Genomic DNA, 14,172 nt, shown 5'->3' on the forward strand with positions numbered 1-14,172 from the left:
TATTAAGTATTATTAGTAATACTAATCAATAGTGTTTTGTCAATTATTTGAGTGTGCAAAAAATAATTCAGACTTGCACTTATATTACGCACTATACAACATAAACGCTTAAATTATTTCAATATAAGCCTTTCAATATAATGTTATTCAATGGAAGTATTTTGTTACTGTGGAACTAATTAAATGAAAATATTGTTTTCTTTTATTTTTAGCTGCGAACAAAGTCAGACCCAGTTTCGTTTTAAATGCTATATAGTCCTGATTTTAAATGTCACGGAATAGTTGAAGTAACTAAGTGTTTAATATAAGTGAATGTTACAACATTAGGAGTAACTGTTATGTCGTTTAATAAATTGATGTGAATAACATTATTACATTTATTGCGTAGGTGTGTAAAACGGTGTCAATTCGGGCGCTATTTGAATAAACCAATCGACTATTTAGATAAAATTCTACGTTTTTAGGTGGTTAGTTAAGTATGTGTTAAACGTTAAATACGTAATGAAATATATGATTAACATTCTGACAGATAAGTTGGCGAAGTTGTCGCTCTTTAAGACCAAAAGTAGGTTCTTGCATGAATTTCTCATGATTAAAACTTGGGTAACATTATTGTTCTCGGTGGATAAATTAGTATAGGTTATGGTAGTAAAATAAAATGATTGGTTTAAGAGCCATTTTCTTTGTTTATAACACATTAATACCGCTATAAAGAGGATGAAAATTATGCCAATATTATGTACTATAATGCCGCTGTGGAAATGTTGCGTGGGTGTAAAAACGGTATCGAGACAGGCGCCGGCGCAGCCGCAATATGTATGTTTATTCTGCTGAGCGACCATTAATCATGTATCAGTTTTGATACTTTGCGAGCATTGTATTGATAAGTTCAAAAAGCAAAATTGTGTGTTCATTTTTACTATATAGTATTGTTGTGAGTTAGAGTACGCTAACAAATATATCCAAGATTAAATCATTAATTTCTCCTATACTATCGGATCCTTATTATAAATTTTCTAATAGTTCTGCAAAACTGTAGTAATTTTATAATCATTAAAACCATTGTATCGCTAGTAGTTAAATTCTATTTTAGATTTGATAAATGGTAATTTTTGAATGTAACGCCATGAACATTTAAGCTTACAAGTAGATCGTAATAGGGATTGGGGTTCAACGCGCCAGTTGCCGTATCTGGCAGTCGCTTTCAACACACCGTGTACGCTTTTTCATGTTTCTTACTTATAATTGTTTTTGTTTGTGATATATCTATACATCCAATACTTTCCAAGGTGTTTTTATAAACAAGCCATAATATGATTGTTTTTTAAGCTAACAAAAGCTTCCTTCAAATTAACCTGGAATAAAGATAACAAAACAAGATTTTAAAAGGTATTTTATATATTAACTTAAAGATAGATAGATCGTTGGAAAAGAGTTTTGCCTTCTTAATTTACGCAGTTGAATTCAAATACGTCAATTTTTGAATGAAATATAGCATGAAACTGTCTGGTATTCAAAAATGCATAGCATCCTCTAACTAGGAAGTAACAAAACAACCCTCACAAGGGCTTTACGCCCCCATCTTGAGGTTTAATTAATTGATGTCTGAGGATTTACGGTTGCTCGACAATACTGTTTCAGCTCTGAGTACATAAGTTTGGTTATGTCTTGGAGACTGCATTTATAATCTAGATTTTTATATCAGTAATTTGTAAACGTATTATTTGCCTCATGACCTTTTAATGTTTTGTCCTTATCACTGTTATGCCAAACGCGATAAGCGCAGTTGAGTGTGGTTTTATAGTGGGACTGAGTATTTTCAGTCAATTATATTTTCTGGATGCTTCAGCTGTGGAATGTTTCCCTGATACATGACGGTTAAATTGCTGAACTATTTAAATTTTAAAGAAAACACTTTTTTACTGGATTGAAGCTATGTATTATTATTTTACATAATTTTAAATATCATGTCATCGTTTAGTCGATATCAACTCCGGGAAAATAAATACACATAATATAACTTTCTCTACAACTGTGATACTTTTTGACATTCAACACCTTTTGTCTTCAGTCACCGTGACCACGCACGCTGTAAAGCACGCGAAACGTCGGAAAAATTTAATTAATATTAAATAATAATAATAATTGATAAAAAAAAATCAATCCGGTAAAAAAAGTGTTTTCTATAAATGTGTAAAAGCTATGTTAACAAAAGACAATGCAATACTTAAATTTTTACTCTCAAATCTATTTTTTCTATACATTTGGGAGTTAAAATGTCTTACTCGATCGCAAAACTTAGCATTGAAACGTAAATTTTATTTACCGTCGATCGTAAAACGCTCTCGATGTCTCTTGAGCAATAAAAGTAACAAATTCATGTCCTCGTGGTGGCATGAAAGTTTTTATGTTTTTCATACGTGAACTCCTTAAGATGCTGGTGATGTTAAGCACAACATTGCCATTCCATTCACATAATACTTTTATAATAAAAATATTATTTGATATAATTTATTAATTACTAGCGTGTGACTGTCACTGAGGTCGTAGGTTCGAGCGAAACATCGTGAAAAATACTACAGTGGGTGTCAGGCACAGGAGGCTGATCACTTATTTGCCTATAAGATGAATTTGAGTCTATTTATTTAAGCATATGCGTTATAATTTCCTATTTCTCGCCTTCGTTGAACTGCTAAAGTTTTGATTATTTTAACATAATAATGGCGAGTAAATGTAGAATATATACGTGTATACGTTACGGGACATATATTGATCGCTACAGAACAAGTCTACCGTGATAGATAAATTTGATAAATTTATCAGTTGAAAGTCAGACAGTCAAATGCGTTTAAGATAAGGCACTCAGACTGTATGTCGCCTCACTGATACGAAACGGCTACGTCACGATTATGATTGATTTTCCTCGTCTCGATGTTATCTGTACAAATAAACAAAATAGAAACAAGCAAGCAACGTTCAGCAAGTTTCAGCTGACTATATGATACTGTAGCTTAGAACTGATTTGCATAATGAAAAATACTGTAAAGGAAAATTTTCCTTCAATATTTTCACAGTACATATCAGAACCCTTATAAACACCTCCAGCCAATAAAGGGATAGACGGCTCCCGATAGTACTATTACCTCCCCTTTGCATCTATCAACCCATTGTCTTAGGAACGTGAAAAACATCCTCTTACCTCACGCATAAGAGGGTATTCAGGTACGGCCAGCAAACGTGTTAGTGAAGCACCTTAGATGGAAAAAAATTATGTGTTGCTAATATGCTTTCCCGATAAATGACTAGATTTAACCCGAACATTAAACCAAAAATTAAAATTCTAAAATGTAAAACTTTTTGAATTAAGCATGTATTTGCAATGAGCAAAGCTTTGTGCGCGGCAAGATTTTCTAGTAACATTGAGGTAAATAGTATGCTGCTTATTTTGCTGATAGTCTCCTGACACTTCAAAACAACCACTATGTCATGTTTTAACAAAGCTACCAAGTTTAAGCATAGCTATATTCCTACCGTGTATATTAAAATAGAAAAAAAGTCAAAATCATAAAAAATAACTCGAAAATGTATTTTTAATTGAGAATTATTTTTAGTTGGGCACATTTTTATACAAGTTATTTCTTGAGCTTAAACCAGTGACTTCGGTGCTTAGTTAAAATAAGTTTTAGAATATAAGGTAAAAACTACTTTTGCTTACAAATAATGAACCGAGTTAATCAAGATGTAAATGACAAATATCAGTGTTTGTTTGTCTTGGGTCGGAAATTTAATGTATACGCTAAAGAAGTCTGAGTTTGGGAGGAACAAACAAAGGCCTCGGAAGTCCACGATTTTTAAATGTCGATTTAATCTTTTTTTGTAAAGTGTTTATACTTTTATCAGATGATATATTTTTATATACTTTAAAACGGCAGTGCTCACACACGGCTGTTATAATCTCAAAATACTAGTATATCATGGCCAATCTTAATTAGAACACGTTTGGTAATTAGACAAAAATTCCGGTTAACATTTCAATTTTGTTGCACTTGACATTATAATATCCTGTTGCCTTCATAACTTGTACATGCCACGAGTATCCTGTATCAATGGCAACTCGAAGGTTTTGGGTATAAAATAGACAGATCGATCTATAAAGCCCAGCCAGTCCACTAGGAGACATGTTTTAGATATAACTACACAAATGCTCTTTAAAAATTGTTAAACCATACCGGAAGGGTTATTTTCGCACGCATAAGGCTTTGATGGTTCCAGTTCATAGAGCGGATTACTTCAGCACTCTTCTCAAAGCTTAGATGAACAGTGCATAAAGCTCCGCTACCGGTTGGGGCTTGCGTAATTATAACTAAGGATTCCTATCGAAGAATTACATATCCTTAATCACTTATCCATATCGATATGTAAAACGCGATGAGCAAAGCTTCTTCCGATTCCGACATTTGGGATTTTTCATTGTCGTTACGTGATGTCGAATTAGGGAATGCAATCCCGTTCTCGCGAGATCCCGTGTAATTTTTCGGGATCAATCCCGAAGCATAATATGACGAGATCCCGTTCGAGATTGACGGAATTGGGCTGCAATGGTCAGCGATTCTACATACATCCGCTCGGGACGCTTCACGCGACATTGCACATTACATACATTACACGGTATATTACACGGGTACATTGCAATGGACATTAGATGCCGGTTAGCAGATAGCACTCTTGAGACACTTTAGAAGATACTCTTTTTTTGGAAGTTACTTTCAAAATCACCAATTTTAATCTCCTTGAGCTATACCTACTTTTGTTTTGATTATGTTCATGTTACTAAAATTGTCAGTTGTCTAGTTCGTAATGTTAAAGGATAAAGGCTTTTGTTTTCTTTCAAATAATATTTTATTTTAATTAACCTCACTATCACAAACATGCAGTTTTCATCGTATTCAGTCACGTGAATTTTTTTTAAACTATACGAGATCCCGAAAATTTCGGGATCCCGCCGGATTGATATTTCTAATCCCGCGGGATCTCGAATTCACGATCTCGAGTCGGGATTGCATTCCCTATGTCGAATACAATATTTCGTACCGTTTACATATTTTATTGTATCGTCCGGTATTCGCGGTCAGCTGATATGACATTTCGGACAAGATTTGTGTAAATTGCGATAAAATCATGTTTAATGGAACAACATATAAATCAGATATGATTATCGAATTAATTAAAGTTTTATATATGTTTATATTTAATTCGAAATGTCAAACGCGCATTAGTTGCTAAATTTATTGATGTTTATTTCACTTTTCTGAAAAGTTATACCAATATCTGTAAATATAGTTTTGTACATGAATTTCTATGTGAACAAAATAATTGTTAATTTGATTTTAATAGTATTGTGAAGTATCAATAATTGTAGTGTTCCAACTTTATACGCTATATACATTATAAAATAAAACTGTTTAATTGCAATTTGAACGTCGCCATATATGCCAATAAACCCTTGTGAATAAAACAACGTCGGTATTTTTGTATATGGCGACATACGCTCCCACGCAGTGATTTGCTAAAGGATTTTTGGGCTGTCTACACCGCAGTTCATATACCTCTTCGTGTTTAATTTCTCAGAAGCCCAATTATTTTTATGTATTTTAATTATTATCGATTTGAAAATATACCGTGTAAATGTAGACTTTGATATCTTTGTTGCGAAACTAAAAAATGCAATTTTTTTGATTACCCAGTAATGAAAATAATACGCAAATATTATATTAATTAAAAAATATATATTAATGGCGCTACAATATTTTTAGGTCTGAGCCTCAGATTTCTGTATCTGTGTAGTGATCATCTGTTAATCTAATAGACAAGTAGGTGATCAGCCTTCTGTGCCTGACGCGCGCCTTTGACTTTTTGGGTCTAAGGCAAGCCGGTTTCCTCACGATGTTTTCCTGCACCGTTCGAGCGAATGTTAAATGCGCACATAGAAAGAAAGTCCATTGGTGCAAAGCCGGCGATCGAGCCTACGACCTCAGGGATGGGAGTCGCAGAGTCACATTATAATAATCAAGTCTCATTTATTCCTTGCAACATTCATCCATCATTAGAAAAGATATACACTTTAATATTTATACAGAAATAATTGGAAGGACCTCTTAAAGAGATAGAGTATAACCATCCTCCAACTCTAAACTCCAATTTTCTTTTCCCTGGTGGCCCTTTCCACTTAAGCTTTTTTTTGCAATGGGATAGTGCATCAATACGTTTTGTTTTCTGCCTTTAGTGTAAAATTTAGTACACTACGTTCCATTCCTCGTTGACAAGTTGTTATTTTTGTTGTTTGTGTTCGAGTCATAAATCCGCGATTGACTTCCGACATGTGCCTAAGACTTTCTTCTTTATGTATGTAGGTATGCCTTTGCGTGTTGTTGTAAGTGCGTGCTCCTATTTCACCATGCCTACTGATAGAGGACAAATCTTTGTTTTTTTATTATTAATTACTTAAGATGTCATGTGAAACATGGTGAAATTTTTCCAGCTACATACAAACATTGTGTAAAACAAAACAAAAAATGGCGATTAAAAAGAGTGGCGGAGAGTTTATTGCCAGTTCTTCTCTTCCATTCTACGCCCTTGATTTTAGAACTGGCAGTAAATGTAAAATTAGAAGCATTTATAATAATATTTTTTTTTTAATTGGAGCATATCCCCAGAATTTTTTCCAGGACAACCTAGTTCGCCTATCAACTTAATCATGAAAACTTAGTATATAAGTCATTATTAATTATAAATAATATGTCAATAATTATTTTACACTTTTAATCCAAATTATAATGATAGTATTTTGATCGTTTCGATAGTTAGATACCGAAAAAGAACTATTTATAGAGATAGAGCAATTGTGGATAAAACAATGTTATCTCACAAATCATTTAAGTCTGGACACCGGATATGTTTCCTTTAAGGCGCATTTCCCGCGTCATATGGGATGAATTATTCATTCCACTTGAATACTGTTCAAATGCGCGCCTCTATGTTTGAGGGAGTCGACACGCTCGCCCTTTTTAAGTTGAATCGATTACGCGATAATATAATGTACGCGAGTAATGCACGTTTAAGTAAAAGTTCTTTAGTGTATATTGACACGAAGATATTACTAACGGTTTTCATCAATCGGTGTGATGTACCTATATGAAGAAACTTATAATTTATTAATTGTTAGGTATTGTTAATAGATTAAGTCAAAAAAGTAACAAGCTATCTCTTTCAGGCTACGCTAGGAACGGCTAAGAAGTGCATAACAAAATCAGCAATAATAAAATTACAAGTAACACTAAAAAAATATACAATTACCAATATTAATCGAAAATAAAAAATAGACCAACAACTAAAAGCTAAATTTAAAGTTCATGAATTCCAATGCAACCCAAAAGAATATGAAAATATATCAATTACAAAAGTCACAGATTGAGCAGGAAAGGATATACTTAGAAAGTGTTTATGTAGAAGACTTTTAAAAAGAGGTTAGAGAGAAGAAGGAAGAAAGAATGTAGAGCACATTTTTACACTTTTTATTATATTTAGGATTATGAATTTTATCTTTCTGATAGTACTTAACGCTTCGTACATTATGTGATTTAATGTATAAAAGCTCTCACGTATCTTGTTTATGTTAGATGATGCACCAGCTATGTAACTTGTTATATTAAGCGGTAGTTAATGAGACCTTTGTCACTAATAATTCTCGGGTTTAATAAATTTAACGAACTTTTTACGTAAATTTAAGGTGTGTCGAAAAATATACTTCAGAGCATGTAACGCTGCCCTTATTCGTCAGAAATAATGGTGCAAAGATTTATGTAGAAGTCTCTTAAAATAATTAGTAAACACCTATTATGACTCCATTCTAGTTCACCTCAAGTTCATTAGACCTTCGGCCCACCCAAGCTTACGTAACATAAAAACAAAAGACCTTCGGTATAAACGTGTTACATGGGCTTCGATACAAAAGATGTAGATGTATAGATACTGAAACGTTTCAGTATGTAAATTAATATATAATCTAACAAAAATCATTTGCATTTGTTTTCTATAATTATATCAAAGTCTGCCAATTGTGAATTTTATTATTTTAGTTCAAAACCTACTTAATATATGTAAATAAAAGACGAATACTTAAAAAGATATCAAAAGACACTGTAATATATTTGTGTACGCTATAAATTATTATTCCATATATGTTATACAGCAACTGCTGTCTACAAAACAATTTGTAATACTATTAAGGAAGTAAAATTAAGTCAATAAATAGTAAATACTGTTACAAGCTAGGGGATCGGATAGAAAATGTCGTAGATTTCTTCAAAGGTTTATTTCTTAATAAATCAATGAGGAATTTATGGGCATAAATTAATTGCAGAAATGCACTAATAGCACACAAAAACACAGTCACTAATTACTTCACGTATGCACACTTCACACAGTACTTTATCACTTATATTCACTTTATTCGCACTTTATCGCTTCGGTGTTTCGCTCTTGTTATCGCATTCAAAACTAAAGGTGACTAGTCGCGTTTCGGCTCGCTTATATATCCCTGGGAATAATTCTAAACAATATTCGAGAACTTTCTAGGCGGGCTTGCTACTGAGTAGCGATTGCACAATTCTAGAACGTTCGCACTCTTTGTCTCTTTCGCACGTTGCTCCGTCCTTGTCGTACGGCGTTCTAGAGTGCTCGTCTAGTTTCGAGAAAGTTCTGATCTTCTCTCTCTCTCTCTCGTATCATTTCGTCCTTGTATCACACCTAGAAAGTTCGGTCTTCCTTCATCAAAGGGGTATAACTAGGCCTGAAAACGCCTGAAAACGGGTCTCCTGAAAACTGCACCACTCGACTACACATGTTCTGAAACCGACTGAAAAAAGGTTTCAGCTTCCTGAAAACTAGGGTAACGTTATGAAAATTACAATTTTCTAATATGTGATTGACCCTCTCCTGAAACGGTCAGAAATCATATTACAGCCTGCTGAAAAGTTCTCTAACTAGTGGAAAAATCTAGAAACATGCAGTCGACCCGTCTTCGTAACAATACATTATATTCCTTCCATGACTTTGTACGCAATTAGAAATAATAAAGAAACAACTTATCTACCTCAATCCCAAATACAAATTTGAAGAGGTATTCAAATACCTAACATATTTCAGTTACAATACATAAAGCGTTTTACAATGGGTGTATAATATAGGTTAAACGCAACTGATGTCTGACACGCGGATAGTTAATGTAAACTTCTTGCTCACAAACACAAGATTTGAGGCCGTTATCCGAAGTATCACGTTGGCATTATCATACGTGGTCGTGGGTTCGATTCAAACGTCCATCAATGTCAAACAAACGGCGCCTCCAAATGTCGGCTCGATGTGATTGTTCAGAGATTTTGTAACAATTAAAAGATATATGAATACCTATAAGGCAAAGGGTTTTCTGTGTCAATTATAATCTTGTGATAACATCATATGTTTGTATTTTTCTCTGTATTGAACGTGTCTTTAATAGGGCGCGATATGTCTATTTGATTATAATATTGTACTACCTTACCTTTGGATAGTAATCTAATCCAGATGTTAGATAATTTAGTTATAAGCTACAGCCAGCACTATATCGCACGGTTTCCTAGCCATTGAGCGAGATGGGAAAATCCTTTTAAAAGTGCTGTCCTAGTAACATTTCCCCATAAACTTAAACTGCAACAATGATTGCATCTCCAATTATCTTTATGATGATTCGATAATTCTCATTTGAAGAAATGAACATAAATTCATGTACAATTTCGTCAAGACGTCTGTTCCGTTTATGGCAGCTGTAATAACCATCGGTACGCTTTTAGCGCGAATGGCTCGGAATTGTGACGGCTCGAATTATAAAAATCGTTTTATTTTTATATTTTAAGTGTTTCAGACTTGTTTATGTTTAAATCCGCCTGCGTTTGCCTGTTTTTAAATAAGCAAAGATTTAATTTTGTTATCAGAAATGTCACAAGATTTACTGTGAAGTCTATTAAAACAAAGATTCTTTTGCTTCGAAAATAAGACTTAAAGTTACGTAATGCTTATACTAGAATAATATCCACATTCTTCACTCTATTATGATCTCATGGAGCTAACTATTAAAACTTTCCAACGTTAATAAACACGAACTTTTGGTGATTTAGTTTCAAAACTAATCCGTCTTGCATGCTATATAGCCAAACCTCTCAATAATAAAATGACATTATTTATTTATATATTTAAAAGATAATATATTAGGTTAATGAAATCGTTGCTTGAAATCATAAATAATTATTAATAATATAAATACTAAAACTTAAATATTCCACTACTATTTTTAGCTTAATTTAACTTTCGACTGATTCATTTTGAGTTTAAACAAATTCTTCAATTTAAGTCAAGACTTGAAAATTGTCTCGTCATTTAGGAACTGTTAAGAAATAATCTTTTTTCATAAGCTTTCACAAAAGCTTAATCGTAAGCTAAGAGCCTGTTAGGCACGTTGAACGCTATCTTTTGGTCTAGACTTTGGACACAGCGAATTGACCTAGATGTGGGAAATCGATTCCACTATACAATTTACTTGTTTGTTTAACAGTCAACTCGCGTAGAAAATTCTATTTTCTAGCCAACAACGGCGACGCAAATTTTATTAGAACGCTTATGTAAACTTTGTTTTATTTTATTTGTATTATGGGAAAATATTATTAAGGGTACACCTATAATATGGGCATAATAGTATGGTTTTAAATCTACACTCTTAACTAGTCTAGTAATTTCCATTGAATGAAATAACATTTGTGCATGTTCTATCTATGAAATAGATCATTTTTGATCACTTTTGTAATCATTTTTAAATAGTAGTGGAAAATTAAATAACTTAATTGGATAAAGACATGATGTCTGTTCGATGTGAAGGCGATTTTAGCTTTACATATAGTTTGACTATGTAATTTGTACAAGCTGAACTTTTGTTAAAATAGTAGTGCTTTTTGGCGTGAATTGATCTAAATAAAAGGCCTAGAGCCATTTCGATTTCACTTATGGCATTTATCACACATGTTTTTTGCGCCACGCTTAAAAGCTTGGATTGTTTTAAACAAGACGGAAACAATTGAACTTTTCAGTTTACTGCCCACTGAACTTGCCAACTCAATTTTTCAATTAAAATGTTAAGTCAAAGTTATGAAGCCAAGTAACCTATACCCTGGTATATGATTTGAGTCACGTAGAGATCCACCCACGTGCCTAGAAATCGTGACTTAGGACCAGTTTCACTAAAGCCTATTTCCCGATCTTCAGATATCGGACGCACCAGTATTTAGGAGGCCTTATATAGTAACTGCTATTACAATTATTACTATTTTTAAAAACGAACTCATTATAAACACTAGTAAATCTGTGTAATTAACACGGGTTTCACAAGTTCTGGCTAGGCATAAAGATTAAGACAGAAAGACGTTTTTAGCTAGTAGACATTAAGCTATCTTAATTATCGTTATAAAAGTAATTAAGTTGTTATGTATACATACGACGATGCGTTTTTAAACGATTAAAAAGCTCAAAGGTGCAAAAAAATCGTGTAATTTGTACTTGTGTAATTTTGAAGTTTAAGAAACTTTTTAAGTACTTAACAGCTAAGTGGTACCATCAGGAATCGGTGAAACTATGTTTGCAAAGTACAATTGAATATCAGAACAAATTGCGAAAGTTTCCATGATCTGTAATTGACTTTGTCTCTCTCGCAATCAATTAATATTATGGCGATAGTAGTATCTACATACAGATTGAAAGTGGTAGTAATACTACTCTACATTATAAAAGTAGTATGTTGTTCTTTAATCTAGACTAATTTAACCAGTCTAGATTTAATTATTACGGCTCGGGCGTATTATATATTGCTATGACTTAATAAGGCGTCCGTAATCGCTTATTTTAAATTTGTTTACTATTATAATATTATAATAATCATAACTCATTCCAAGTATATTTTTATCTGGTTTACTGGGGCTTTTACCTTAAACATTTCCGTTCACACGCTATGTTTGACACAATTAATTTAATGTTAACTTTTTAGAAGCGCAAATGAACTTAAAAATGATGTACTTTACCCACATAAAGGTAATCTATTTTCACACACATTTGACTTTTGAAGACTAAGTGAAAGAACTTGCCATAAAAGATGATAACTGACGATGAAGACTTATCTTTGTACTATAATTTATTATTATATTAGAGAATTGAATAAAAATTCCCTCTCAATTTTAGTGTTGTGCCTTTCGTGCCAAAATTTAATGTCGACCAAAACTAATGAGGTTTTTTTTTTCAATTTCAGTTTTGTTAAGTGAGACAATATTAACAGACGACATGTTGGAGAACAAAACCCTGAAGATTACGGACTTTGGTCTTGCCCGTGAGGTCTACAAAACTACTAGAATGTCTGCAGCTGGGACTTACGCCTGGATGCCACCTGAGGTTAGCAATAAGGATTATAAAAATGTTTTATTAAACTTTAAAAGAAAACACCACGTCTTACACTCTATTAGACGTTATCCACAAGTAGTATGTCAGGGAGCAAGGATATTTATGATTAATTTTTTACAGTCTTTATAAAAAAATTTGATATTTGTATCCATATTTCTTTAAAATTAGGACTGAACAAACCTCAACAAAAACTTCCAGGTGATAAAGAACTCGACGTTTTCCCACGCTTCAGACGTCTGGTCATATGGGGTTTTACTTTGGGAACTACTCACGGGTGAGACACCATACAAAGGCATCGATGCGTTAGCAGTCGCTTATGGGGTCGCCGTCAACAAACTCACGCTGCCCATACCCAGTACGTGCCCGGAGCCTTGGAGGGTACTTATGGAAGGTAAGGGAATGAAAGTGTTTCACGCTGTGCTAGTACATTATTATGTGTTACTTAGCTTTTTGTATTCGAGGATAAATAGGGCAGGACGAGGTACTAACAGCGGTTTGACCCACACCTGTAGCTAAATCAAGAGTTTGTCATAGTTGAACGTACAATCTACTGTGCCAAATATGTTTGAAAGTTTTAGAACTATGCGATAAAACCGCCAGGGGCTCTGTAAGAAAACTATTACAAACTTTTGCTCTGCATCAGGGCTGTTATTGGTTTATTGTTCGACATAGTATTTTGTAATAATAATTAAACTGTGTGATATAAGCATTGAATACAAAAAATATACACAATATCATTTACAATCTATTCCATTCATGTTCCAGCCTGCTGGCATTCGAACCCTCGAGAACGGCCGTTATTCCCGGAAATCCTGGAACAGCTGGAACGAATCAGACAATCGGAATTCACTCGCGCACCTCACGAAAGTTTTCACACAATGCAAGATGGATGGAGAATAGAAATTGAAGAGGTTCTGAGGGATCTAAGGAGAAAAGAGAAGGTAAGCGATGTTAACAGACGAGCGGTACCTAAAAATTAAGTGTGCGGCAAACTTGGAAGTTAATTTATCCTTTTGATGTTTCAGAAAAGAATAATATTTGATAATAGTTCTATTATTATTAGTGGAGGTAATTTTCGTCTGTAATCTTGTGTTTGTGTCGTTACATTTTTCATTAAACAATATATAACTTAAGTTGATCAACAAAACATATTTATTTTGTAATGGTATAGTAGTTTTATGTACTATAATTACAAGAAAATAATGCAAATTGTCTTCCGTCTGCTTACATAGGAATGCAAAACCATAGAAGAGGTTAGTGCTACTAACTCTAATAGTATTTATGTTGTAGCTTTTAATGTAGTATATTATGTATTAAGTGTGTTTAAAAGCTTGCGTTGTAGAATTATGTAGATGTTTAATAATATTATTTTAGATTTATTATTTCTTTGCAAATATTACTGTTAAGGAAATTGAGAACAGAATCTCTGAATGCATGAGTTAGACATATCATTGGTCTCAGTAAATTCATAAGGCTGATGTTAGTTTTGTTTCTCCACAATTCAAACCTTAGAACCTCCAGATCGTATGCCATGTGCATAATCTCTAAGCTATGTATGCAGTTGTTGATCTCATTATGTATTAAATAAATAGCTGAGTACATTTGTCATTTAAATATAAGTTAAAATCAACAAGCTCCAGT

The 14,172-nt window shown here is 33.2% G+C and overlaps 1 protein-coding gene across 2 annotated transcripts in view; it reads left to right on the forward strand.

Moving 5' to 3' along the window:
* Window positions 1–14,172, forward strand: part of LOC123716486 (mitogen-activated protein kinase kinase kinase 11) — a 37,179-nt gene that overhangs the window by 13,578 nt on the left and 9,429 nt on the right. For both annotated transcript variants that reach the window (XM_045672251.1, XM_045672260.1), the window contains exons 2-4: window positions 12,383–12,522; window positions 12,730–12,922; window positions 13,297–13,472. In XM_045672251.1, coding sequence (XP_045528207.1) covers window positions 12,383–12,522; window positions 12,730–12,922; window positions 13,297–13,472 — 509 coding nt within the window. The remainder of the gene's footprint in view (window positions 1–12,382; window positions 12,523–12,729; window positions 12,923–13,296; window positions 13,473–14,172) is intronic.

The sequence above is a fragment of the Pieris brassicae genome, chromosome 1 (genome assembly GCF_905147105.1).
Source record: "Pieris brassicae chromosome 1, ilPieBrab1.1, whole genome shotgun sequence".
Taxonomy (NCBI): Eukaryota; Metazoa; Arthropoda; class Insecta; order Lepidoptera; family Pieridae; genus Pieris; species Pieris brassicae.